Here is a 25,676-nt window from a genome sequence, read left to right on the forward strand (position 1 = left end):
GTCGGCGCGTCACGGCAGCTGAGCGCGCGGTGATGACGTCAGTTCCCGAAGCGCTGAGTGGGCGCCGCCTGGTGGCGGAGGAGCGCGCTGCAGCCGGGCGGCGGCCCCGGGGGGCCCCGGGGGGTGGCCGGGCCCCGGCGGGGGTCACAGGCCCTGGGGGAGGCAGGGGGTGGCCGGGCCCCGGCGGGGGTCACAGGCCCTGGGGGTGTCAGGGGGTGGCTGGGCCCCAGGGGGGTCACAGGCCCTGGGGGTGGCAGGGGGTGGCTGGGCCCCAGGGGGGTCACAGGCCCTGGGGGTGGCAGGGGGTGGCCGGGCCTCAGGGGGGGTCACTGGCTCTGGGGGTGGTCGGGCCCCAGGGGGGTCACAGGCCCTGGGGGTAGCAGGGAGTGGCCGAGCCCCAGGGGGGGTCACAGGCCCTGGGGGTGGCCGGGCCCCAGGGAAGGTCGCAGGCCCTGGGGGTGGCAGGGGCCTAGGGGGGGTCAGAGGCCATAGGAGTGGCAGGGGGTGGCCAGGCCCCAGGGGGGGTCGCAGGCCCTGGGGGTGGCCGGGCCCCAGGGGGGTCACAGGCCCTGGGGATGGCAGGGGGCTGAGGGTGTCCAGACCCCAATGGAGGTGACAGGCCCTGGGGGTGTCCAGGCCCCCCCTGCCGCACAGCACAGCTCCGTGTGAGGGGTCCTGGCCTCGCCCTCTTAGTAAAGTCCCAGCGCCACGTGTCCCACGATGGAGGGGTGGCCCTGTAGTGCCACGCCGGACAGGGGACCCCACAGAGATCTCCTGTCCCCAGGGGCTGGTGGGACCGGTGGCAGGATGGAGGCGCCGGGGGCTCTCCCCTGCACTGAAACGTCTGCGTGCCCGGTTTGGGGTGACTCTGGCAGCGGGGCTGTTCGGCATCCCGTGTGCCGTGACTCACGCACGTGTCACCGGGCTGCGTGGCTCAGGGCTGCCCGTGGCTGGCGTGGGTCTGCGGAAATCATCCGGTGACTCACGCGCTCCCTCCCCGTGGAAAAGGGCCATCGCAGGGCTGAGATCACCTTGGAAGCCATCCGTCACCGTTCGGCAGCAGCGGTGAGGGACAGACTGACAAAGCAGTCCTTCCTCCCACCTGCTGGCTAAAATTCGAGGTGTTTCTGTGGGTAGGAGAGCGACGGGGCACAGGGAGGCTTCGTGCGGCTTTACCCGACACCTCGGCTGGGGCACGGCAAAGGGGACGGTGTTTGTGCCTGTTGGCAGCCGCGAGCGCGTCCGGGTGCGTCAGAGCACCCACCTCCGACATCGCCGCGGGGCCGGGAGCCCTCGGAGCGAGGCTCAACGCCTGGAGAAAGGCGCAAGGCGCGGACGGGCTGCGATTCCGCTGCCTCTGCGGATTTCGGTCTGCTGGGCGCACTGAGGGGTTTTGTGCGGCGGGGCTGTTCATCAGACAGCTCCCGCTGGCGGTGATCGACGTGTGTCCGCATCGCAGCGCTCCCTCGCCGTGGATTTTTATGGAAAGCCCCTTTTCATTCAAGCACCCTTTCCACACTGGGCCCGCAGCCGGTTTTTCTAACCCCCCCCAGAAATCAGAAATTTAACGCTGTCTTTAAAAAGTCACTACCATGTTCCAAAATGTAAAACATTTTATTAAAAAAATAATTTACTGCATCTTATATACAAACCACAAGAATGTTCACTTATAAAATACTGACATTTAACTTGTTGCAGAAGCTGCAGGCAGGAGGAGCAAGCTTTCCAGGCGTGCTGCGTCTGCACCCGGCTGGAACTCACCGAGGGACGTTTGGTTCTAGCCCTAAACCAGCTCCGCTCACCTCTGCGTTCACAGCTCGGGGGGTCACTCGTTGCACAAACGAGGTAAGCCCACAGCCCAAGATGTGCCATAGGTTTAGGTGCTCTTAGGTAACCCATTGCTCTGCGAGCAGTTCTGTTGTGTTTCATGGCATTCTGGAGAAGAGATACAATCTAAGAAAAGGTAGGAGGGGTGAATCTGCACACCCTGTACGATTTAATACTCTGGCTTTTTTCCTCTCGGTGCCTGAGGAAGATCCTTCATCAATATTTCTAAGTTTTCAAGCACAATAGACAGAGCAAGACTTCACCCAGACCTAATTCCATAATGTTTGCGCTCGGAAAGCGATCCCACTGAAAACATCTTACTCAGCGTGCCTAAACACTGCGGAATCAAGCTGTTAGTTGAGGACAAACCCCATCTCTTGGGGTTAACAGCGAGATGCACATTGATTTCAACGGGACCAAGGATTCATTGAGTAAAAACCGGGACCGGGCTTTAACCCGACCTGCTCTGTGGTCTGCTCGCAGGCGGCTGAGCAGCTCCGGCTGCGCAACAGGCAAGAAACCCGTCACCCGCACACGCGCTACCTGAAACGGAGACCGGCACAGGCGGAGCAGGAGCTGCTGTAAACATCTGCTGAACCGGAGCCGTTTCTCCGTGCGCTCTGCTGCAGCCTGGCTGAATCCTCCGGCCTCAGCCCTACCGAAATGCGCAGTTCCCCGCAGGCTCCAGAGTGCCTGTCTGCCTAAATTCCCGCTCCTAGATTTGCTTTGCTGCCCGGCGAGACGTGGGGAGCATCCACGGCGGCCGAGCGCGGCTGCTCAGCACGCCACGCGTGCCGCGGGAGCCAGCTGCCTGCCGGTTATTTCGTACAGCATTTCTGCGATGAGCTCGACGATGTCCGCGTTGCCGATGACGGGTCGGAAGAAGAGATCCGTGATGAGGGCGGGAGGGATCGATTTTAAGGTGGAGGCGATCAGCAAAATGCGGGCAAAGCGGCCCTGATCCTCGGGGTGCAGGGGCTGCAGGACCTCCTGAAGCGCTCTCTGGGCTTCCCGCTGGAGGCTTTCGATGTACAGGGAAGCCCTCAGCCCGGGGACGTCTGCCGAGGGAGAGGAGGAAAAGCCAGTGATGAGGGAGGCTGGAAAACAGCCCCAGGATTCTCCCATTCCCACCCTTCCCCATTTCTCAGATGGGATCTCCGAGGCCACGCTAATGAGGTGCACATAGCACCACTGAGACGTAGCGATTTCAGGGTTGCCGTTTTGAGGGAGCAAAAGTAGTTAACTGGGCAAACTCATGCTTTACAAATTAAATCCCTGCGTCCTTTATTGTCTGCAGGGCAGGCCAAGGTCTCTGGCTTTTACCACTACATCTGACATCCCTCCTCCCTGCTTCCCAGTGCATTTTGTAACGATCGGTGTTAAGGATAAGGTAACCAGCCGTCCCCGCTCTCACGCCTGCCGCGCTCTGAGCGTCTATGAGCCAAGAGGTGCGTGTTCAGACGCTAACGTGTGCGGGACGTGCTGGCCGGCAGAGCTGCGAGGGCTGGGCACTCACCGGGATTGAAGAGAATGGCTCCCTTCAGGTAGGCGTATTCCTTGGGACTCAGATCCAGGCTCCAAAAGGTGTTCAGGCAGCACTGCAGCCGCTGCACGGCGGCCAGCGTGGGCTGCGTCCGCTCGGGCTCCTGACGTTTGCTTTGGCCATCGAGGAGGATCTTCTTGAGCATGCTGGGGGCCGGGGTCTCCATCACCTCGAAGGTCACCATCTCCTGGACCAGCCCCAGGAGGAAAAGGGGAACCCAGCAGCTGTCCAGCAACAGGAGTTGATCCTCTCGCGGCAGCAGGTGGAAGGAAGGGAGGTTTTTCATGAAGCTGATGGTTTTTACCAGCACGTTGGAGGCCGCCTGGCAGGTGACGTGGGGCGTGCGGAGGCAGACGGTCCGGCGCTGGTGGCAAAGGCAGCGCTGGTGGGCTGGGCTGCGGCCGCCCCGGCTGTGGTTGAGGTTTTGGCTGAGGAGGGAGTAGAGGATGGCGGTGTGCTTGTCTTCGCTGTGGTACTGGCACCTCTCACAGTCCATGTCCGTGCCGCTGGTGGTCATAGCTGAGCCAGGCGGCCAGATCCTCGGTGAAACTGAGCTCCTGCTACAGCAGACAGGCGAGAGCCGTAAAATCCCTCCCAAACCCTCCGTTGCAGGCTGGATTCTCCCCGTCCTCCCAGCTCTGCCAGCCCACGGCTGCTCAAACCAGCTCTTATAAGGCTGGGTCACCAGTGAAACACCCCGCCACAGCCTTGACCGCTCTGTGATTAAGCGGTCTCATTAAAAAAAAAAAAAAAAAACCACCCAGCCGTCCCTGGGCTGATTGGCTGGGGCAAACGAGTTCTCCGCGCGGCGTCAACGGCCGTTTTCTCAATGAAGCGCCAGTGGCGCGGGGAGGGGGACAGCGGGTTGGGCAGCCTTATCGCGATTACCCAAACAGTATAAACAAAGTCATTAACCCAGCCTGTACCATGGCACCAAGGCCCCGCGCTGTCATCGGGCAGGTATCACTGCCAGGAGGTTCACACACACACACACGCACGCAGGGCGCTCGTCTGGGCCCTGTGTTCGACGGCCTGTGTGCTCTGGCCTTGGAAAGAGCAACCTGGAAGTCATTTTATCAGCATCTGTTTGCCTAACCTTGCTGACAGGAGACTCGCGTTCTTACGGTTGAGGAAGAGAAGGCCGCTGAACCGATGGACTGTAGTATTCCATCCCAGGCAAGGCCCATCGGTTCGTGTCTCTCAAAGGAAACGCGGGGCAGTGGAAGGGCAAATTCTCAGATTTTCACTTTGAATTACCAGGTATTTTTATCCGTTGAGCGGCAGAAATTATGTTGAGCTTCTAATCACTGACTTCCAGGGGGCTGGCGGCAGGGTGAAGGAGGAACCTTCCCCCCGGGGACGGTGGTAACTCAGCCGGAGGACAGGGCGGCTCCAGGCCTTGGCCCGCCGAGGGGGGACACCGAGGTGAGGGCGGGGAGGGGCGGCGGGACGGCCGCCAGAGCCAGGGGAGGCACCGCGGCAGCTCCCCGGAGCCGCTTCCCATCACCGCAGCTGGTGGCCGGGGGGCGCCCGGGCCTGCGGCCCCCGGGAGGGCAGAGCAAGGCCCGGCCGAGACACGGGGCAGCGCCCGCGGCCCCCGGGCGGCCTCTGCCCCCCCCCCGGGTCCCAAGCCGCCGCCGAGCTTTCTGGAAGGGCCCGGACGGGCCGTCGCTATAGCAACCAGGCCCCGCGCCTCGCGTCCCGCCTCCCTCCGGCGGATTGGACGCGGCCGCTGTCAATCCGCAAAGAGCGCGGCGAGGACGGGCGCTGGGATTGGTGGGTGGAGGAGGTGCGCGCGTGGTTCCGCTTCGCACCGCTTCCGGTTCCGGGTGCCGGCGTGAGGGGTTGAGGCGGCCGGTGCGGCGGCGGCGGCGGGCAGGATGGGGCTCAGCGCGGAGGAGGCGGCGGAGCAGGAGGATCGCTTCGACGGCATGCTCCTCGCCATGGCCCAGCAGCACCAGGGCGGCGTGCGCGAGGTAGCGCCGCCGGGCCCGGGATGGGGCGACGGACGATTTTCCGTATTCCTGGAGGGGGGGAGGGACGGGCGGGGCGGTCCCGGCCCTCCCCGGGCGGTGCACGTGCGGTACGGGAGACCGGGAGGCCTGTGTTCTCCGCCTCCCTATCCCCCCGCCGTGATCAGGGCTCCGCTTCCCTCCGGGAGCGGCGATAACGGCCCAGGCCTGCGCCAGCCCCGGGGAGCGCGGAGAAAGCGTTAATTAATTAGTTAACAAGGGGCTGAGGAGCTCCGGCCTGCGCCCTCACCGCGGCCTTGCAACCCGGCTCCTGCCGCCTCCGAGTTTCCCTTTATGCGGTCCCCCCGCACTCGGTCAGGCCGATGCCGTTGCCCCGCCGGAGGTTTCGGTGTCCGCAGGCAGCGCCCGGGTCACGGTAAAGCAAAACGCCGTAGGGGGGGATGGAGTCCCACTTCCCCAGCACAACCGCCTGGTAGCGGCTCCCTGGGACCTGATGGGTTTAGGCTGCGACCATGAAGCTTGAACGTGAATGTGGTTCCCCTGCTCATGGCTGGGGCTCTGCTGACACACCTCCCGCTTCCCCCCGTGCTGGGGGCTCTGGGGGTCCGGGTGCTGACCTGCGGGAGGGCTGGAGAGTCTGGGAACATCCCACACACAAACGGTTTGGGGAAACAGACGGTTTGGGTGCTAATAACAGCTCCTCGTGCTGTAGTGAAACCTCTGACTGAAACACTGACAGGACAGAATTCCTGGGAAATAAAGATAAGCCAAGTCCACTGAGAGTATAGATTTCCATAGGGGTATTTTGGGGATGCCAGTTCATAATTTCTTTACTGAAAGAGTGGTCAGGCCTTGGAACAGGCTGCCCAGGGAAGTGGTGGAGTCCCCATCCCTGGAAGTATTTAAAAGACGTGTAGATGAGGCGCTTGGGGACATGGTGTAGTGGGCATGGGGGGGTTGGGTTGAGGGTTGGACTCGATGATCTTAGAGGTCTTTTCCAACCTTAATGATTCTGTGATTCTATAACTGCTAATACCTCACAGGCAGCTGGGCAGTTAGTGGGCGGGAAACAAATTTTAGTCTTTTGTAAAAATAAACAGGCCATGGAGCTGGGGAGGGTGAGTTTGCACACTGTGAGGGTTTAGGTGTGCTAAGAAGTAAAATATGGTATATGTGTATATATACATGTGTGTGTATATATATATACACGCACGTATACATACATACCCAAATTCCTGCCTCAGATGGATCTAAAGAACAGCTTGGGGTGTTGGAGTAGGTGTACCTCCAAGGTGACCTGAGAGTAAACTGCTTGCCCTTTCTTCATGTAGACCACACAAATGCCCCTTCTGAAAACTGGGAATCCAGGAGCTGGATCTCCACAGAAAAACACTGGATATTTTCTCTGGGAAACGGTCACAGGGCTGATTTCAGCACGATCCTGGCACGGACACAGAGAGGGAGTACAGTGAATAAAGGCTGCTCAAGAGACACAAGGTGGTTTGGAGTGATGTGGTCTCATTGCTCTTTTTTCTCTTCACCCCCCCTCCCTGTTTCCTCTACCAGCTTGTGAACACGTTCTTTAGTTTCCTGAGGCGTAAAACAGATTTCTTCACCGGTGGAGAAGACGGAGTAGCAGAGAAGGTAAAAAACCCAAATCCTCAAGCTTTTATGTCTTTTAACTTACATGCCACCCATGTCTGTGCATGCTAGGACTTCCCTGCCTGAACAACTCAAAGCATTACGGTGCACTTGGGGACTTGTAGCCTGTGATGCTGATGAAACGCATCACTGAAACGAGGTAATAACAAACTGCCCCTATCTGAGGTGAGGCACACACGATTGCTTGTTCGAATGGTACCAACGGTGCGTTTTTTTTTGCCACGCTCTGGCCAAAGGCTTGTTTGGAAAGCAAATCTGCCAGACACCGCTGACACGGTGACAGACACCGCAGTGTTGATAACCCCAGGTTACCTTGTTTGTTCATCTCAGAAAAAGCACAAAGTCCACATCTCTGCTCATGCGGCTGCACTTTTGTCTCGGGGGTGCGGTACCTGTACGGAGCGAGCGTGCTGGGGAGCGAGCCCGGGCGTCTGGGCAGCCTCATTGGCAGCCGGAGCATCTCCTATCCAGCAGCTCCTGTTCCTCACTCAGCTTGAGAGCTGAAAAACTAAATTGTTTCACTGTAGGGAGATAAGAACCAGAACATTCAAACGTGAACTGAAGGTTTCTTGTTTGTACTTACCAGTATAGCAGCTGTTCCCTGTCCTGGACTACTGGAACTGCACCAGCAAAGCAGGCCCTGCTGCCGTGTTGAGTGTGTTAGGGCAGATGTTAATTGCTAACACAGTGTGTGATGTACTCTGTCTAGTGTCTAAAGTGGCAAAACTAAGGCAGGTAAGGGATGGGAAAGAAAGATGAAGCCTACTGCTGTTTTTCTTAGACTAGAGAGCAAATCTCCCCAAATTCCTGGGGACTGTGTGCTCCCAGGGAGTGAAACCCTGAGTAGCATTTCAGAGACGAGCACTGGCTGGTGCTTTTGGAGGTCCTGGCTGCTGTTGTTGGCAATTCCATAGCAAATCCGTGTCTGTGCCTGTAAAAGGAAAGTGTTGGTGTCCTTGGGTGGTATCTGTTAAAAAGCTTTATGGTCTTCTGAAAAGGTGCTCGATACAGAGTCTCTGACACCATAGTAACCACAACAAAAATTGAAGAAGCTGCTTCCCTAGTCCTGCTCGCCCTTTGGCATCAGAGAGAAAGAGGAGAGAGTGGGAGAGTCATTATCTTTTATGGGGTGCCATTTGAGAAGCCCTTGTGGTGTAGAGTGAGGTACGTTGAGAGAAGTGCCGTGTGTGCACACTGACAAGCTCGGGCAATGTAAATAGTTTGCTCACCGTGGATCATCGTGCGTTTAGGAACAGAGGCTGGGAGACGCATGTCTTGAATTCTGTATCCTAGGAGACACTGGACTCGTGTTGTGTAAATAAATCTTGCTTTCCCCTTTAAAACAAAGGGGAAATACCTGCTGGTTGGTTACAAAACTACAAGGCGCGAACACTTTGAGTTGTTCTGGAAAGGTGCTGAACGCCCCCAGCAGTTTCTGGGATATATATAAACCAGTACCTGAAACCCCCGTCTGAGAAATCTCTCCACTCTTGATTCCTTTTCTCAGACTCTGTCTATATTGTTTTCTGGAGCGGACTACAGTTCTCATACGTGCCGCTTTGCACAGCGCTGCTGGCGTTATCAACCACGGGGCAATTGCTCTGGCTCCCCGCCTGTGTACTCAGCTTTCCCTCTGAGCACTACAGCCGTTTGCATCAGAGACCCCGAGATCCTGCTTTTTGTAGTCACAATGACATGAGAATTTGGAGTGAGGTTTGAAGCAAAGATTTATGTAGAAACTTGCCCCTAAGTGTAAAACACCGAGCTTTTCAAAAGTTTCTCCTCTAAATCATGACACTGAATCTCTGAGTAGTGCCTGGGGAAAAGCCCAGTCGTGGGAAAGGTCAGAGGTAGGTACAAAAACTTGGGTCTAGGGTCTCTTTTCTTCCAGCTGTCCTAGATGTATGGAGTAGCTGTCAAATGGCTGGGTTAGGCATCTGCTCGTCCTGCTGGATTTGCACAAAGGCCAAAACAAATGGAGAATCTTTATTTTGCCGTTATCTCCATGGAAATATGCTCCCTGTATAAGGAAGAACTAGGAGGGCCTACATTTAAATATTCTGAATTTTCCCCTACTCTAGATTTTCAGTCAAAAGACTAGAGTGAAAATGAAGGGAAAAGTCACAACATCTGTATGCCTAACAAATGTTCTTGTGATCCTCAGTAGACAGTGAGTTGGCTTCATTTGGGTTTGAAAAAGTGGTGATTTTTTTAAAACCCTTTGACATGTGTTCCTGTCTTTCAGCTGATCACAGATACCTTCAACCATCACAACAAACTAGCTCAGAAGGAGCGGAAAGAGAAAAAGGCTCGTCAAGAGGCAGAGCGGCGTGAAAAGGCAGAGCGAGCTGCGAAACTTGCTAAAGAAAAGCAAGAAGCAAACGAGCCGAGGATCAAGGAACTTACGGACGAGGAAGCAGAAAGGCTGCAGCTGGAAATCGACCAGGTGAGAGCAGTGTCTGGTGCCTGCAGGTACCATCTGGGTCATCTCCTCCGTTGGCCTGCATGTAGCTCGGGTAGCAGTGAGTGGCTAAAATGGCTCAAGGCTTGTTCCTTTGAAGTGTCTGGACCACCAGACTGGCGTCCTTCAAAATTAAATTAGCCTAGACCAAACCAATGCATTTTCATGCGGATTCTCCCATAACTCACTTTGCCTTTCTGCCTTCAGCAAGTTCGCCGATTGTAGCAACACCCTCTGCCCCAGTCATCAAGGTGTGGGGACCAAGGGAGTCTTCTCCTTGGCGGTATCACTTTCCTGTAACACTGTTCTAAGATTCCCTGTCAGTCTTGGGTGCAGTTCTGAGTCCTGCTCTTTAGTTTCAGCTGAGGAGGCTTGAGGCCACCTAGTGTCAGATCAGCAAGTTACACGAAGTGCCAACACTTGTCTGAGCATGTTCATTCTCTTTTTAAACAGAAAAAAGAGGCGCAAGGACAGATTAACAGTGTCCCAGTGAAACCCTCGGAGGATGAAGGTGAATCTTCAGATTCTAACAAACAGGTAAAGCTCATCTAGGGACTTTATTTTAGTATGGGAGAAATAGGTTTCTGGACGACCATGAGAACTCCTGTAAATGTGAGGGAATATGTTGAGAATACACACTTAATTCCCAAAGATTTCAGTTTTTTGTGTGTGTGTGTTTTGTTTTGTTTTCCTTTCCTTTTTTGTGGTTATGTTTTAACAGAAACACCTATACATTGCGGGCTAAATTTCTGTGAATATCAAATACGTGCACCTAAATATATTATAAATCATAAATTCTTATAAGAACCAAGAACTGTTGTTACAAGTGAAAGATAAATGGAAACTTGAAAAGCTTCTTTTTTACACTTTAAAATGGTTGCTTAGGAAACAGATGACGAAGAGGAAGATGAGAAGGATAAAGGAAAACTTAAACCCAACTCTGGCAATGGAGCTGACCTTCCAAATTATAGATGGACACAGACTCTTTCGGAACTGGATGTAAGTATTGCCTTATTACCAGGATCTGAGGAATCTGAGATAGGGAATAAGAGCAGGTGCTGGTAAAAATGGTGGAGCCGATGCCCTGTGTCTCAGTTGCCTGTGGAGGGTGGTTAGTTGTACTTAACGGCAGCATTTCAGTAGCTGCGAGAGAGCTCCGTAACTAAATAAAATGCCCAGAAGCTGTAGTTAACTTTGCCAAACCTTGGTCTTGTTTAAACAAGACATTAAAATCTGCTTCCCTTTTTAGGGCCCCTTTGAGGTATCGGCCTCAAATATCCTGTTGCCAAACTTACTCTTGCATCCTGTCACCTCCCGCTCGCTCAGTACCCCAGGGAAGATGTTGTGTGCTCTGTCTTATTCTGGTGAAACCAAGGCAAACCGTCTTAGAATAGCAGCACAGGAGGTGTGTCATGAATGAGTGGTTTAGAGGCCGCTTAAAGAATCACCGTCAAAGGTGTTAGCAGAAAGTGATTTTAATAGAGATTTATAGAGGTGCGACCTAACAGAATTTGATGGCAAGGTTCACTCTATTACTTACTACACAGATGAAACATATAAAGAAAGATCATCTGAGGATTTATGTCTTAGGGACTGTATGTGTTTAGCAGCAGTCTAGGGTTCATTCACAGTTTTAGCAACATTTAATCATTAACTAATCATTTATAAACTTTAGTAGCACTTAATCATTAACTAATTTAATATTTACACAATAAGTGTTAGTGGAATCTACTATAATCACGACTTAATTACAGATTATGCTTACTATTAGTCCACACATACACACAGACAGAAAAATATATATGTATATATATGTACAAAAGGTATACCTGTTAAAAATTCCCCTCGAGTTCAGTGAAGAAATATTCACGTAAAATGTGTCGGCATTTCTCAACGGGCGAGGGTTGAGCTTCGAGGAGTGAAGGGGTTCAGCGCAGGCCCCGTCGTCAGCTTTCGGTGACGGTCCTCCGAATATCGCAGACTCGAGAGGTGGCGAGCTCCGAGAGGCGTCCCACTCAGAGGGAGACGCTGGTGCAGCCCGCTGTGGTCCCGGAGCGCTCAAAGGGTCTCACTCAGGACCACTGTTTATAGGTTTGCAAGATGATTGGCCTTAGTCATCCGTAAATTTCCATCCTGGCCACAGTCCCAGGTGGTAATTACTAAAAATTCTCAAGGTTTCAGTGTTGTCAGGCAGTAGGAGTACGTTCCCGGCCTCAGCTATGCAGAGTTTCTGATACGGTCAAGGAGCGCTCAGCTACCAGACTCAGTACACCAAGGCCGAGGTTTCATGGGAATTTCTGAGATCAACAGGAGGCCAGGAGAGGTGGGGGGAAATGACCACCGCAGGGTAAGGAGAGGTTTCGCTGCTCAGCTCCTCAAATGTGATCTTTGTCTGGTCCAGCTGGCCATCCCTTTCAAGGTGAACTTCAGGTTGAAGGGGAAGGACGTGGTGGTGGATATCCAGAGACGGCGCCTCAAAGTTGGCCTGAAAGGCCATTCGCCTGTCATTGATGGAGAGCTTTTCAATGAAGTGAAGGTGGAGGAGAGCTCCTGGCTGATTGAAGATGGTAAAACAGTCACCGTGCACCTGGAGAAGGTAAAGGAGAATGAATCAGGATTCAGACTTGTCTGCCTCTTCCCTGGTGAAATAAGAGTCTGACAAAACCTAGGAAAGCCCTGGGCTTTGTCAGCTGAAACAGAACAACCACGGTTATCCTTGGTACAACGTCAGTGATGCTATGGGAAGTGGGGTATTGCAAGTTCCCCCTGTCTTCAGCCTAGCTTCATGCTAATCCGGGATATCCAATTGATTGCTCAGCAGTTCAGGAAAAGCTGGAAGGAAATCAGTCATTTTACAGTTGTTCCTTAATGGAATAACGCCATGTTTTGACATTTGTTAGTGACATGAAAATCCAGGGACAGACCTTATTGCTTATTGTGTCCCTTATTGTGTCCCTTCTGGGTCTCTCCAGGTGATTTGTTTGTAATCCCATTTACATCATGCCAAACGTGACATCTGACGTGCTCTCAGATTTCCCAGTTGGGGAAATTCAGGCTACCTAAAGTGGTTCGGAATGAAAGTAGTACCCTTTATCCGTGTTCAGATTTTACTGACATTTAGAAAACTGTCAAATAAAGTTTGATTCCAGCAGCTTTTTCCTGTGACTTGAGACATAAAATTCCTAGAGCAAGTCCAGGAAAAATAATATCTTTTTCCTTCTTCATCCTTCAGATCAACAAGATGGAATGGTGGAACAAACTAGTCTCCACAGACCTGGAAATCAACACCAAGAAAATTAATCCAGAGAACTCAAAGGTAAGAACTGCCCCTGTTTTACTGCATGGAGCCTTCTCATAAGTGTGCTCACACTTGGCTCACATTCACCTTCGATGTCTTTTTTTGTACCAGCGTAAAACAAATACTGCTGCATATGATGCTATCATATAACATAAGTGCCCCCAAGACTTCAAATGAATGAAGCTGAGTCTATAGATTAGCGTCTGTATAAGTATTTCTGCAGTCCATGCGCACAGCACAGCATAACCTCAATGTATTCGTGCTCTCTGCAAGCAGGGTGTACGTATGGGTTGAGACGAGTTATTCCAATTTTGATAGAAGTCCTTGCTTTTAGTTGTCAGACCTGGACAGCGAAACTCGCAGTATGGTGGAGAAAATGATGTATGATCAACGACAGAAATCCATGGGCCTCCCCACATCTGATGAACAGAAGAAGCAAGACATTTTGAAAAAGTGCGTAGACCTCATTAATTTGTGGGTATTTGCTTTCCCAAGCCCCTCTCCTCTTCCTCTTTGACACAAATACGTGAGCAGAAAACAGGTTGGCCTTCAATCCTACCTGTGTTCACATCTGCAGTTACGTAGTCATTGAATTGTTGGCCAACCACCAATGTCTATAAAAGCCCGTGGGGGTAGAAGGCATAATGGGAAATTCTGGGAATAGCTTTGGAATTGTCTTAATCTGCTGATTTCAAGTCCAGAAAGCATGTTTGGGACTGGAGGTACCATCTCTACTGAACTTTAACATGGTCTTGATTGTTTTCTAATCTCCCTCTAGCCCAGATAATCACCCCTCCCTACACACCTGCTACTAGACAGCTGTCTCCAAGCCAATACCACTTTTATGTCTTTATTGCCCTGTTTGGCATAAACGCACCTTGGCAGGGAAATTACTCACGGAGCTCCCAAGGCCGTTTGGGAAGGCATGGAGGCAATTCTGGGTCATGCAGCTTCTTCAGCAACCTACATCTTATCTCGGGATTGGAAGGAGGATTTAGTGTAGAAGGCCTGACTCCTTTTCTTCCTTAGCTTATCTGTAGCGGCAGAAGCTTCACTGATCGGTGCGCTGAGTACAGCGGAGGGTGCAACTCTTAGAGCAGAGACCGGACTTCCTTAGCGCCTGTCTGTTGAGTTAGTAGAATGGCAGGTAGCCCTCTCCTCCTGGGAAGTCCACAGACAGGATACCTCGGTGGCAAGGTCGCTCGTTCAGTGCTCTGGAAGTTTGACTTGTGCGCAGATTGGCTGGTAAAGACTGGGTAGGAAGTTTAGACTTTGTTCAGGCAAAGTAGACTCGGTGACACCCAGGTGGGTCCTAATCTCTGCCAGTGAAACCCTCCTGGCTGCTAAACAAGGACACTGTTCTTGCCGCACATATTTCTGCAGAAATGGAAAGTGGAAATGCTGTGGTGGCGTTTCAGGGGAAACCATGAGATGAGGGCACGGAGGAAGACGGCGGCCTGCCCTTACATGCACTTTGTGCGTGAATCCTCCACGTAGTTATGTGTTGTATCCCTTGGTGAACTGCAGGGCAGAGGAGGAAGCCAGGAGCACTAATCGCTCCTGATCGGTCATAGGCACAGCGTGTTGTGCTCAGAACTTTCTGATGTGGCAACCTGAGTCCAAATAGTCCTATCTGCTGGGATTGCAGTACATTTGAAATCAGGTTGCACCTAGGCTGAATCCAGATTTCCCTGGTCACGTCCTTCACGAGTTTTCACTGTCGCAGCACTGGAGATATTCCCCACGTCCCCAGTCATGCTTAAGGTAACACATTTGAGCTTAAATCGTAATCTACCCTCACAATCTCCCCTCTGCCCCACAATCAGTGTCATAGCTGCTACGTGTCTGTCCGAGAGGTAACAGTTAAAGGGTGTGCGTCTGATAATTAATAACTCCCATGTGTCTGGACTTGCTGACCTTGATGGCTGGTAGGATTGCTGATACCACTGACCCGAGGAAAAAGTGTTTGTAGTATGGGGAGTGTGTCCCAGGGAGCTCAGCAATGCTGTGGAGGGCGTGGGGAGGAAGCAAACTTGATAATGCAGGAAGTAGGGGATGCCTTACCCCCCAAAACAGAGCTGTTCCGTGGCTCATGCTGACTCATACCCAAGCTCTTGTCTTTGTTTTCCTTGCAGGTTCATGGAACAGCATCCAGAAATGGACTTTTCAAAGGCTAAATTCAACTGAGCCCTCCCCTTCTCCCCCCTCTTTCAGTCAGCCCATCGAATGGGGCAGGATAGGTATTGCCGGATATCCCTTACCTTGGGCAAGTAAACACTTCCAGCATCCCCACCCGCGCTTGCTGTGGAGGCAGCTTCATGAAGTCGTCCTCAGTTGTCCCGTGTCGAGCAGAACGCAAGGCCACAGAAGCGGCCTGCAGCAGCTCCACTCGGAGCCATCTGCGACACTTCCCAAATGGCAGTTAGGAGAGAAGGAGGGGTTGGAGCAAAAAGGGTGTTAGGGCTACAAGAGCCAGACTTGAGAGGTTTTGGGACATATCCTTAATGTATCGCTTAGCTTCATCTCCTGGCTCTTCAGAGCCACTAGTCCACTCTTTGCCATTTCAGTTTGGCAGCAGGTACTCCTGAGTTTTTGCTCCCTTCCCCTTAGCTTTCCTGCTCTCCTGTGAAAACAAGGGCCAGTTTATTTTGTAAAATAATTCTCCTTCTGCCTCCTTGGGAAGGGAAAACACCAGTATAAAAAACCAGCTATTGCAGTAGAGACAGACTCTGCTCCTCCTTCTATTCTTGCCAGAAGTGGAACAGACTGAGCCTCACAGGGCTCAAGGGAAAGCTCCCATCACAGCTGGGGAGGTTGACCTGCTGTCCTGCTGCAAGGGAAGGCTGGAGAGTCTGTGGTTGTGGGCAAGGGAGAGGATGTGGGGGGCCTTTGGGGGTGCTGTTCTTGCTGGGAGCGTGTCTCCTGCCTCTTTTCCAAGAGCCTCTCTCCCTGCTGACTACTGACAGGCATCGCTGCGTTCTCTTCTGAGCTCCCGCTGACGAGTGGCATTACTCTGCATGTTCGTATCTTTGTTAAAACTGCAGTGCAACATAAAGAAAAAAAAAGTGGCCTATTTCCAGGTAGAGCGTGTGATTTCTCCAGCAGAAGGGACCCAGGCTGCCTGCGCAGGCTGGGAGGGGGCAGCGCCTGTGAACGAGGGTGCTGGGGGGGGCTGCTTGGCAGGGGCTGGGGGTCGTGCTCTCTGCAGCTGCCTGTAAATACCTCTCGGGCTCCCCGCTCTGGACTGACGTTTGCTCCCCAGCTAAGGAGAGGCAGTCGGAGCTCAGGGAATGCTGATGAACTCCATCCCCCACTTAAACACTCGGGGATGACCAAGGCTCATTGCTCCAGGCTCCACTCTCCACGTAGCCGCGCGTGACTGCACCGGGGAAGCCACCCTTGCCCCAGGTCTGCTTTATGATGAGCTAAAGTGTCACGAAAGCCCGGGCTCCTGTCAGTCCTTCACAGATCCCTGCTGCTGCGGTTCTTGCCTCTGCCTTCCCGAAATGTTTCCATCTTATACCAGAGGGAGTGGGCACAAACGGCTGAAAAACCCGCTTGGGCAAAGTCTAGCCTGGCATTGCGCCTGGCATTGCACCTGGCGTGTTTATTTTTTTTCTTTTTTGAGAAGTAGGACATTGTTTGCATTTAATCTCCCAGTTTTATAGGCTCTTGGGGTCAAAAACCAGGACCCACCCAGTTGAGCAGTGACCTTGTTGGGCAAGCAAGGACCCAGGTCGGGGCAGCTGCCTCTGGACTGCTGGATCCTCCCGCCTGTTCATCCTACAGTTCACCCCGCACGTGTTTGCCTGTCTGTGCTCTGGCCCTGACAAACCAGCAGGGTCTCCGTTACTGTAAATAAAGCCAGACTGCGCTGGCGTTGTAGGCCCTTAGCCCCGGAGCGAGCGTACCTGCCAGCATCTGTGCTTAGCCGGCGGGCGGGTGAGCTGGGCAGGCTGAGCTGTTCTTGGGGGTGTGATGAGCTTCACCCCGTTCTCAGCCGTGTGTTGGAGAGCTGCTGCTGCTCCCTGGAGTTGCTGGAGATCGGGGGAGGTGGACGGGCTCTGCACCCGCAGCAGGATCCGCAGCCAGCCCCTCCTAAGGAGCAAGCACAGGCAGGCACCGGGGCAGCAAACGGGGACCGTGCGTGGTTCACGGCACCACCCAAACCCAACCTGTAGCTTTGTTATTTCCCCGTTACCACCTTGGCTCTGTAACCGACACCAGAAACCCCCAAGTCCAACCTGATCCGATCGCTGGCAGCTGCCTGGATCCGGCAGCAGGGCGGCAGCCGTGGGATCAGCGGGTCGCCATTGCGCAGCGTTGTGCTGCCTGTTTTAAGTGCAGAGCTCCCTCGAGTGTTACCAAAACCAAAATCTCGGTGGCTGTTCCTGTCCTCGGCCCCTGCAGGGTTGTGGCTTGTGTGAGCCAGGGCAGTGGTCGTGGTAATCGTGACCGTGGAACTTCAGCGTTTTCCAGTTCAGGACAGCACTGGTCTCAGATCTGGTTGGTGTCACTTGCAGGAGGCAGGTTGGGTGGCGGCTGAGAGAAGAGAGAGTTAAGACAGAGAAAAGGCAGCGGCAGGAACCCCAGAGGAAGCTGGGGGAGATTTTTTTGGGGGTGGAGGAGTGTCATTTTGCCTTTCAGGCAGGGGAAGGGAAAAGGCAAACAGTCCCGGGAGAACGGGGCCGTAACCGCAGCTCTGAACCCTACGGCAGGTGAATGCCCGGGGCTGTGTTTGTGAACGCGGTTGATCCCAGCACTACCCCTGGACTTCAACCCGTCCGGCCAGCGGAACAGAAGGTGTTTCTCCTGACGGCCTTGTCCTCTGCGAACACCCAGCTGCCACCGACTTTCTCCAGGCCGAGCTGAATCAGAAGCACCCTTTTGCTTCCAAAAGGCAGTTTCCCCTGGAATAAATCACGCCAGGGCAGGACCAGCTGCAGAAGTGGCTTAAAGAATGGAAATCCCCACTCAGTCTGAGTGACCGGAGACCACGGACCCTGGCCTCATCCCTGTGACCACAGCAGGGGAACGCCGGACACCACGAGGGACGCTGGGAACCAAACCCTACAAATACGTCCTTGTCGTGACTCCCAGCAGAGCAGGGAGGGCCCTGCTGGAAGGTGGCAGGCGATGAAGGTCCCTTTGCCTTTCCGCGCCCGTGTCAAGTCACCTGGAGAAGCCGTTTCGGTGCTGCCACCCGCCGGAGCCGTGGCTGCCAGCACAGCCCGGGGCTCCTCCACCCGCCTGGCTGCAGCTCCCTCGCTGCTGGGCCCCTTCTCACGTCCTCTAAAAGCAAAACCTTGAGGGCGTACAGGCTCTGCAGAGGGCTTTCCATATGGTAAAAGTTTCCCCGTCTTTCCCCGCCCCCCCTCCCCCCCCAGCAGTTCTTGGCTTAGCTCTTATTAATGAATATTGCAGCTCAGACCGTTTCATTTGGGAAGGGCTGCAGGGCTGCTTTGGAAAGAGCAATGAAACAGCAAAACCCCAAAGAGGGAAACGGAGGCACTGGGTATTTACCATCACACTTACTTTGAGGAGAAGCCACAGCTCCTCTCTTACTGCTAAGGACCAGGCTGTAAAGAATTAGGGTCAATCCATCCGCTTTCTAACTTCTAAGGCACACTGAAACAAATCATTCAGTAGCTCAGGGTGTGGATGGGGAAGATGAGCTGCTTTCGCGCTCGAAGCATGGGTGCATCACCCATTCCCAGCAGAGTTACTGCTCTTCACCCGAACCCAGGGAGCCCCTGGGGTGGCTTGGGGCTGTGCAGTACATTGGATCCTACAGAAGTCACCGTACTAAAGAGCAGCATTTTTGTGGCACAGCGAGGACCCACGCACAGTGGGAGTCTCTGGAGAAGTCTCCTGGCAAAACCAAGCCCCATAAAATCAAACAATGTCTTCAGGAAAAGCAAGGTGCTGAGTCAGGCTCCCAAAAGGAAGTACCTGCGTGAAAAGAGCATGGTTACACACAGGCGGCCGGGTAAAGGGCTCTCGTGTTTGTAAGATCTCCACTTGGCCAACCAACTCTTTCTGCCAGATCACTCAGCAGAACACTCAACACTAATGCTCAGAGCAAAAACCACTACAGCAACATCCAAGACAACTGGATCAACAACAAACACGACCTTCAGCAGACAAAAAAACCCTGTGGATTCATTCCACGTGTGGCTTTGCGCAAGGAAACCCGTGATCCACGCAGTGAACTCAAAAGGAGAAGAGCTGCTGAACACAGGACTGACAGCAGAGACAGCTCGACTACGGCATCATAGTTTTAAATGCAAAGTTTTCAAATCTTTCCAGAAATCGCAGTCATCTTGCGGCAGCAGTTTCGAAGCAGCCAGCCAGTTAGGAAGCAGCGCTTTGGGGCAGGGGATGAGCTCCCCGTGCTGTGCACCCAGCAGAGCCGCACTGAGCAGCGATCGAACCCAAAGCTTCCAGAAACAGTCTCTTTCCCCGGGGATTCAACGTGCCCAAGAGAAGCAGAAGCAATACTGCGTGTCACAGCCACCCGGTCGCTCCAGCTGCTTGAACGAGTGCTGAGGGAAGACTAACCTCTTCCAGGAGAAGCACTGGAGAAATTTAGAGAGGAAAGGTAGGCAGAGGGTAGAAAAAATGTGGCCCAGACTTGCACGGGGAACTAGCAGGGCAGCATAGGAGCAGGTGGGGACAGCAGAGATGGCAGTGACACAGCCACGTCCCCACACAGGGTGCCGGAGGTTGGCCAGCAAGCTGCTGCTGGCAGCCTTTGCTCCACTTCCCTGGGGCCCCAACCAGCTGGTTCGAGGGCTCCAGACACAAAAACATCTCCTCCGGAGACCCTTCCCAGCCGAGAGAAGGCAGCATTTACCTGTTCACGGCTTTAAAATCCTTCCAGGAAACACATCCCTCGCACAACTGCCGTGGACTCTGCCTGCTGCCGAAGGGTGGCCAGCCCGGTTGAACTCGGTCTTCATTTAACAAAAATCGGGACAGAAGAGGTAGCGGATCATGCACAGAAGGACTCAAGTTTGGGCTCAGTCTTCTGCCTGTCTGCATGGACTAGACAAGAATCACCAGTCCTTAATAGACCAAACTTAAGGAAAAAAAAGAGGTGTTAGTGCCCATCCTTCACCCCATCCACCCTCTTACCTCGCAGGGGTGCTGGGAGAGTTGGTCCTGTGCACCAGGGGGGAAAAACCCACCCACGACCACCTCCCTGCCGTCCTCTGCCCAGGGAGGGCGAGGGGAGGTCAGCGGCGGGGAATGGGGCTCTGCAGGTTATCGGCTGAGTTTTTGTAGTGAAATTAGAAAGTGCAGAACTGGTCCTTCAGGTCACAGGGTCAGAGCCTGAGCCAGCCTCCCTCCCCAAGCGGATCCTGCCCCGCCATCAGAGACAGGAGCTGCTCCGGAGCAATTTTTGCATCTTCTAGCAACAGCTGTCTACACCACAGGGAACGAGCTGAAAATTCTCCCCCCAGGCTCAGTTTTTCCAGAGCTCAGTTCCAGCATCACCCCTCAGGGAAGGTGCAGGTTTCCCTACGTGCAAACAGGCACTTCCCCAGGGGCTCCTTTATTTGCACCCAGCTTCCCCGTGTCCCGTGCACCAGCCTGGCATTCAGCCCTCTGAACAATCCCCCCCCGGCACGGGCAAACGCTGCCAAAGGGACGAAAATATCTTTCTCCATGCGCTGCTGGGAAAGCAGGGATCAGCAAGCCCCTGCGCAAGCCCCCGCGCCTGGCCCAGGCTCCCTCCGCTGAGGGATGCTCTCCCCCAGCTGATGCAAGCAGGAACGTAAAAGACACAGCACAGGTAAAGAGCACATCTTCTGCTTTATAAAAAAGACCGAATCAGATGTTTAAGGCCAAGGCAAAAGAATCCCGTAAGACACCACAGGTGCACCAGCTTCAGGGACCACCGAGTTGACAGTCTTCCTCCTAGTGAGTTTTTGGGGGTTTTTTGGGTGTTGGGGTTTTTTTTTTGCAAGCTTAATCCATACACATTCACTCTTCATACACAGACTAAACATTAAAAATGTGCTATTGCATCTGTCATAGCGATCGGCAGCTCTTTGCAAGTCCATCCTCACCCCTCGTCTCCAAAGCTCCAGCGCACAGACCACAGAGCTACGTGTCAGCGTGACCCACGCCGACGCCTCAGTGCACGGGTTTAAGTAAACTTGTCCAAATACGTATGTACAAATCCATTCAGAAGCAGGGAGCCAAAAGGGTCCATCAGGACATGTGGCATTCGGAAGGAGGTGACCGAACACAGCTCCTCTGGGACTCCCGGGCTGGCCTTGCTTCAAGTCTCTTCCTTGCATAAATGAGGTTTTTCACAAACCGACGGCTTTAAAAACAAAGCAGGGAGGGGAAGCCAAATCCAAGTCTCAGTCTCTCCCCTTTATTTGCAAAATCTCTCTCCGTCAGTGTCTCAACGTGTGGTCTCAGTAATGTCCGTGATTTATGAAACGCCAGCAGTTTACAAAAACAGGCTCCAACAGGGACTTGAACCGTACATTTCAAAGGGCTTTGGCCGGTTAAATAAGCCTGACTGCTCATGTGAGGAATTAAATCCTTTCCCCCTCTACCCAACCTTTTGAAGAGTAATCACAGGCTATGAAATAAAGGCACATTTCAGTTCAATTAAGGCACAAAAACATGGTCCACACCAAAGCACGGGGCCTATTTTGGTTTCCCTCTCCCCAAAAACCAGTGGGTGTGTTTATTCTTATGGCTGGTAAATTCAACTAAGCGTTTTCTATTCATGTCCAAGGGCACCCGAATGTATAAACAAGTCCCATGGCTTCACGTGTTTACTTTACGATTAACAACCAAGTGGCAACACCAGTAAGATACAGCTTCCTCCTGCTGCAGCCCTCAAGGTCGCCTGGCGCCGTGCCCTCAGGGTAGCGATACCACATCTCCTGCTTCTGACTGGCTGTTGGAGAGGAGCAAAGGGAAGGAGAAGGCGCCGAGCGCCCACAGGGGAAAGGCAGGACCACGCGGTTCCTCACAGACCCTCAGGGGAGGCTTTCCTTTCGAAGCAAGCCACTTTTAAGGGAGTTTCTAGCAGAACAGTCAAACAGCCCAATTCTTAATTACAAAAACTTAAAAATAAATCGACTCTTTCACTCACCCGAGTTCAAGGCTTGCCCAGCAGTCAGCGTGACACCACGCGTGACCGGCTTGGCGGATGAGTGAGGAAGAGGTGACGGCCGCGCCAGTCGCAGGTCAGCGCGTGCAACTGGCAACACCTCGCGCCCGCAGCTCACATCGGACTGGCAGTGACTGCGAAGCTGATCCCCACGCTCTGCTCGGGAGACGGGAGCGGGGCAGCTGCCCAGGCATCCCACCCCTCTGCAACTGGCACCATGTCGGGAGACACGCCAAGAGGCCAAAGATGAAACGAACCACATTACCTGAACCTTCTCCTTACAAGGCAGCCGGAGGTGACACCACTAAGGGTCAGCAGTAAGGCAGATGTGGCTACTGCAAACACCACGGAGAGAGGACGTACGTTTTTGGGACCAACCCAGGCACTTTAAAGAGAGATTTGGGTCCCTAGAGAGCAGGTACTTGGCCTTCACCTCAGCATCGGCACAAACACACGGACACCATCCAGTTATTCCCCACCCAAGTTAACTTATGCAATGCCAGAAAGCAAGAACTGTACGACAGATCCTCAGAGCAGGGAAAGGGCTTGGCCACTGAGGTTGCTGAAGCTAAACGTGAAGTATGGAAGTCATAGAGGCACAAGTTATCTGATACTTCCTTGTCCATCTTCTCCTCCCTGGGCACACATTCCACCTCCCAAGTTCATTAGCTCCACAGTTCACTTCCTTGATGTTCTATATGGTCCAGAAAAAAAAAAAATATCCAATGAAATTCAGACAGCAGGAGAAATTTGGCTTCAACAAAGGATCAGGTTGACTGGGGGGAAAAAAACAAGTGGCATAGCACACTCCATATTGAAAGAGGAGAAATCTGAGTGCAGCAAAGCCTTGGGATGCCTGCCTGCTGCTTGGGTCCTTTTCCTTAACAATACACCTGAAGCAGAGGTGCCCCAGAGGAGTCAGTCTCTGTGTCTTGGAAAGAGGAATCTCTGCTTGTTGGAGAGCCTTGGAGAGGAAAGAGAAGAGATGGTGACATTAGACAACGTGAACTATAGCAGCCGAGCGCCTGGCAGTTAGGTAAGCGACTGCCACAAAAGGCTTTGTGTATCATGAGGGAGGAGAAAGCCACACAAAGCCCACAGGCAGGGAACAACCCTACCTGTATTGTAGCCATCTTCTAGGAGAGATCTGTTATTATGCAGGAGAAAACTTGTCTTTTAGCCCTGGGCTGCTCTTTGGAGTGGAGCATGCATGCCGCGGGGATCAGAGCTCAGGGGACAGCCCGTCGCTCTGCTTCCCTTTTGCACAGTTCCTTTTGTTCCCAGTATAACCCAGCTGTGACCTTTGCCAGTCACACCCCAAATACAGCCCCAAATTTTGTCAAGACACCCAGGGACTGAAAGCTCTCAGGCCAAGTACGGTGCGTGGACAGAGAGCACTCCATACTTGGGTTTCCTTCTCTTTCAGAAGGACCCCCCAACCCAGGCAGACCCCAGCCTTCCAAGCTCCCTTCGCTCCCAAAGCTCAAGAGAACTATAGCCCTCACGGTAACCTAGGAGGCAGGTGTCAGCTCAGCCTTTGCAGGTGGTGATAACTGAAGGCTATACATAACATACATAACATAACATACATAACAGGAGAGGTTCAGGGCATTCCCCTCACTCCTGGGATGCCGCTGCAGCTAAGACCCCCACCAGTTACGTTACCTGCGCTGCTGTGCCGCCTCATGTTCCTGGCTATCACATCTGCTGGTGTTTCTTCTGATATTTGCACGGCCAAATCTGGAATGAAAACCAAGAGGGCCTGAGACAGGAAAGGATGGGCAGCTCTGACTCAAGAGTCAAGATCCCTGCCAGGGAATGCACAGGGCTCTCCTTCAGAAGGCACCACCCTCAGGTAATGGGAGAGGTAGAGGCTGATTCTTCAGATTGCTTCCACCATTGTCTTGGTAATCTGAGCTTTATAGTCCTTAAATAGCAGGAAGCAACAGCAGCCTTACTGCTAAGCTGGGAAGCACCGCAGCCAGCCGGTTTCCTCCGTTACTTCTGGATGTCTCCTTGCCCCCCACGCTCAGCTCTTCAAGGTCTTTCTACAAGAAACTCTCTTAGAACCTGTTCTGGAGGTCAGGCACTTCAGGCTGCTCCAGACAAGGAGGAGAGCATCCCCGAAAGAGCCACGGGGCACTTAGGCTGCGGCAACAGCCCCTCCCTCCTCTTTGCAGGGATATTTACTGGCTGCTCCTCACCCCACCGTGTAGAGGAAGTCTCACTCTGTCACGGTAGTCTAAGGGTGGCATTAGCAAAGAGCGCTGGTAGAACACGAGGGAGAGCGCCAGCTTAGTAACTGGACATCCTCTGGCACAAGCCAGCTCGTCTGGTCATACCAGTTAAGTTTGACTCACGGTCTTTCTGCCTAGCTTAGAGGTGCGGAGGAAAGCCAGAATCATTGCAGTAGCAGCAGAATAAGCCCTTATATTACTCAGCGCAAACTTCACTGACAGTGAAAGATACTATCAAGAAAGCCACAAGACAGTGACTGGTGAGAAGCAGAGGTCTCCAGTAATACATAAGGGCCTCCATTCGCCCATCCCAGGAAAATAAGCCCAGCCTGAAGACAGACGTCAGCTTTCAACCCTGCTCCATTGCCACATCGCCACGGCTTTGATAAAATAACCCTCTCGTGTTGAAGCGGTAACACCAAGGAACCCGCACGTACCGTCTTGGCTGATGACCATGGACTCCAGCATCGTTTCGTTACCGCTGTCTGGTGCGTTGCCTCTGCTGGACTTCTCCTCGTGGCTCTGGCTGGCTGGGATAGAAATATGGGGCCGGACCCTGCTTTTCCGGGTGCTGATGCGTATGATGCCTCGGACCAGCCTGCATTCAGCATCCTGCTCGTCCAGGTTGTAGTCCTGAGTTATGCTATTGATGAGGTCCGAGATCTTGTTGGTCTTCTCCAGGAAGACGGTGTCTGACGTGCACTTGGCCAGCTCATCGATCTGGTGGACGCTGAAGAGCTCCGTCAGTTTCTTGAAGATCAGGACGTCGATCTCCCTGCTGGACATGGAGCCGTTCAGCTCGCTGATGTCCAGGTCGGACTCGTGGAAGGAATAATACTCCTCCGAACTCCGGTGGCTGCTGGGGAGCGGTGCCTTTTCTATGCTGTTCCTGAAGGGCTTCTCTGGCAGCAGCTCTTTGCAGCATGAATCCGATTCCAGGTGGTGGCTGGGGCTCCTGTTTTGATAGACAGGAATGCCCTTTAGTTTCACATCTGGGTAACTGAAACTGCTACCCATGCTGGACTTTTTGATCTGGTTCCCATTCTTCTCAGTGGGAGAGACGTTGGCGGGGCTGTTTGGCAGTCGCCCGTTATAATCGCCGTTCTTTCCGTCATCAGTGGAGGTCTCGGTGGGCCCCGTATAGGGGATACAGACACTGCAGTCCTGAAAGCAACCCCCACAGGTCACTATACAACAGAAAACAGCCTTGTACGTGTTCCAGGCCTGAGACAGAGAGGAACAGCAGAAGGTCTGGTTTGGGGGAGCCTCTGCTGTACCAGAAATAAAGGTAATTGTTTCTGCCTCTCTCCCGTTAGAGTCTTTGAGGTCAGCTTTGCGACCTTTCCTATCCCGCATCTGCGGGGCTCTGGTGCGGCTCTGTTTGATTTCAGGCGTAGAGCCGCTGAACACCTCCAAACCGACATCCGTCTCCTTGGATGGTCTGGTCCGCAGGGGCACAGCCTCCTGGTAGGACTGGTTCAGCTGGCGGTGGCTGTTCAGGTCGTGGGGGAGTCCTGTTTTCCTGCCCAGCAT

At 53.4% G+C, this 25,676-nt stretch overlaps 3 protein-coding genes across 4 annotated transcripts; 1 reads left to right on the forward strand and 2 right to left on the reverse strand.

Annotated features, from left to right (window-relative positions):
• Positions 1-1,595: 1,595 nt before the first annotated feature.
• Positions 1,596-5,017, reverse strand: NR0B2 (nuclear receptor subfamily 0 group B member 2). Of its 2 annotated transcripts, XR_012677230.1 has the most exons (3): positions 3,344-5,017; positions 2,371-2,885; positions 1,596-1,935 (listed from the first exon to the last, which is right to left on the reverse strand). XR_012677230.1 is itself a non-coding variant. In XM_075173528.1 (2 exons), exons 1-2 carry the CDS (start codon positions 3,885-3,887, stop codon positions 2,605-2,607), a joined length of 825 nt encoding a protein of 274 aa, XP_075029629.1. In that variant the 5' UTR covers positions 3,888-5,017; the 3' UTR covers positions 1,596-2,604. The 2 variants fall into 2 exon arrangements, 1 of the variants encoding a protein (XP_075029629.1); XM_075173528.1 differs by having other exon boundaries at positions 1,596-2,885.
• A 172-nt stretch (positions 5,018-5,189) lies between these two features.
• Positions 5,190-15,060, forward strand: NUDC (nuclear distribution C, dynein complex regulator). Its single transcript, XM_075173529.1, has 9 exons — positions 5,190-5,346; positions 6,910-6,987; positions 9,251-9,451; positions 9,920-10,003; positions 10,352-10,465; positions 11,868-12,062; positions 12,699-12,782; positions 13,099-13,217; positions 14,900-15,060. Exons 1-9 carry the CDS (start codon positions 5,251-5,253, stop codon positions 14,949-14,951), a joined length of 1,023 nt encoding a protein of 340 aa, XP_075029630.1. The 5' UTR covers positions 5,190-5,250; the 3' UTR covers positions 14,952-15,060.
• A 5,503-nt stretch (positions 15,061-20,563) lies between these two features.
• Positions 20,564-25,676, reverse strand: KDF1 (keratinocyte differentiation factor 1). Its single transcript, XM_075173531.1, has 3 exons — positions 24,581-25,676; positions 23,572-23,646; positions 20,564-22,870 (listed from the first exon to the last, which is right to left on the reverse strand). The coding sequence occupies exons 1-3, from the start codon at positions 25,674-25,676 to the stop codon at positions 22,788-22,790; spliced, it is 1,254 nt and encodes a 417-aa protein (XP_075029632.1). The 3' UTR covers positions 20,564-22,787.

This window comes from Calonectris borealis, chromosome 25, assembly GCF_964195595.1.
Source record: "Calonectris borealis chromosome 25, bCalBor7.hap1.2, whole genome shotgun sequence".
Classification (NCBI taxonomy): domain Eukaryota; kingdom Metazoa; phylum Chordata; class Aves; order Procellariiformes; family Procellariidae; genus Calonectris; species Calonectris borealis.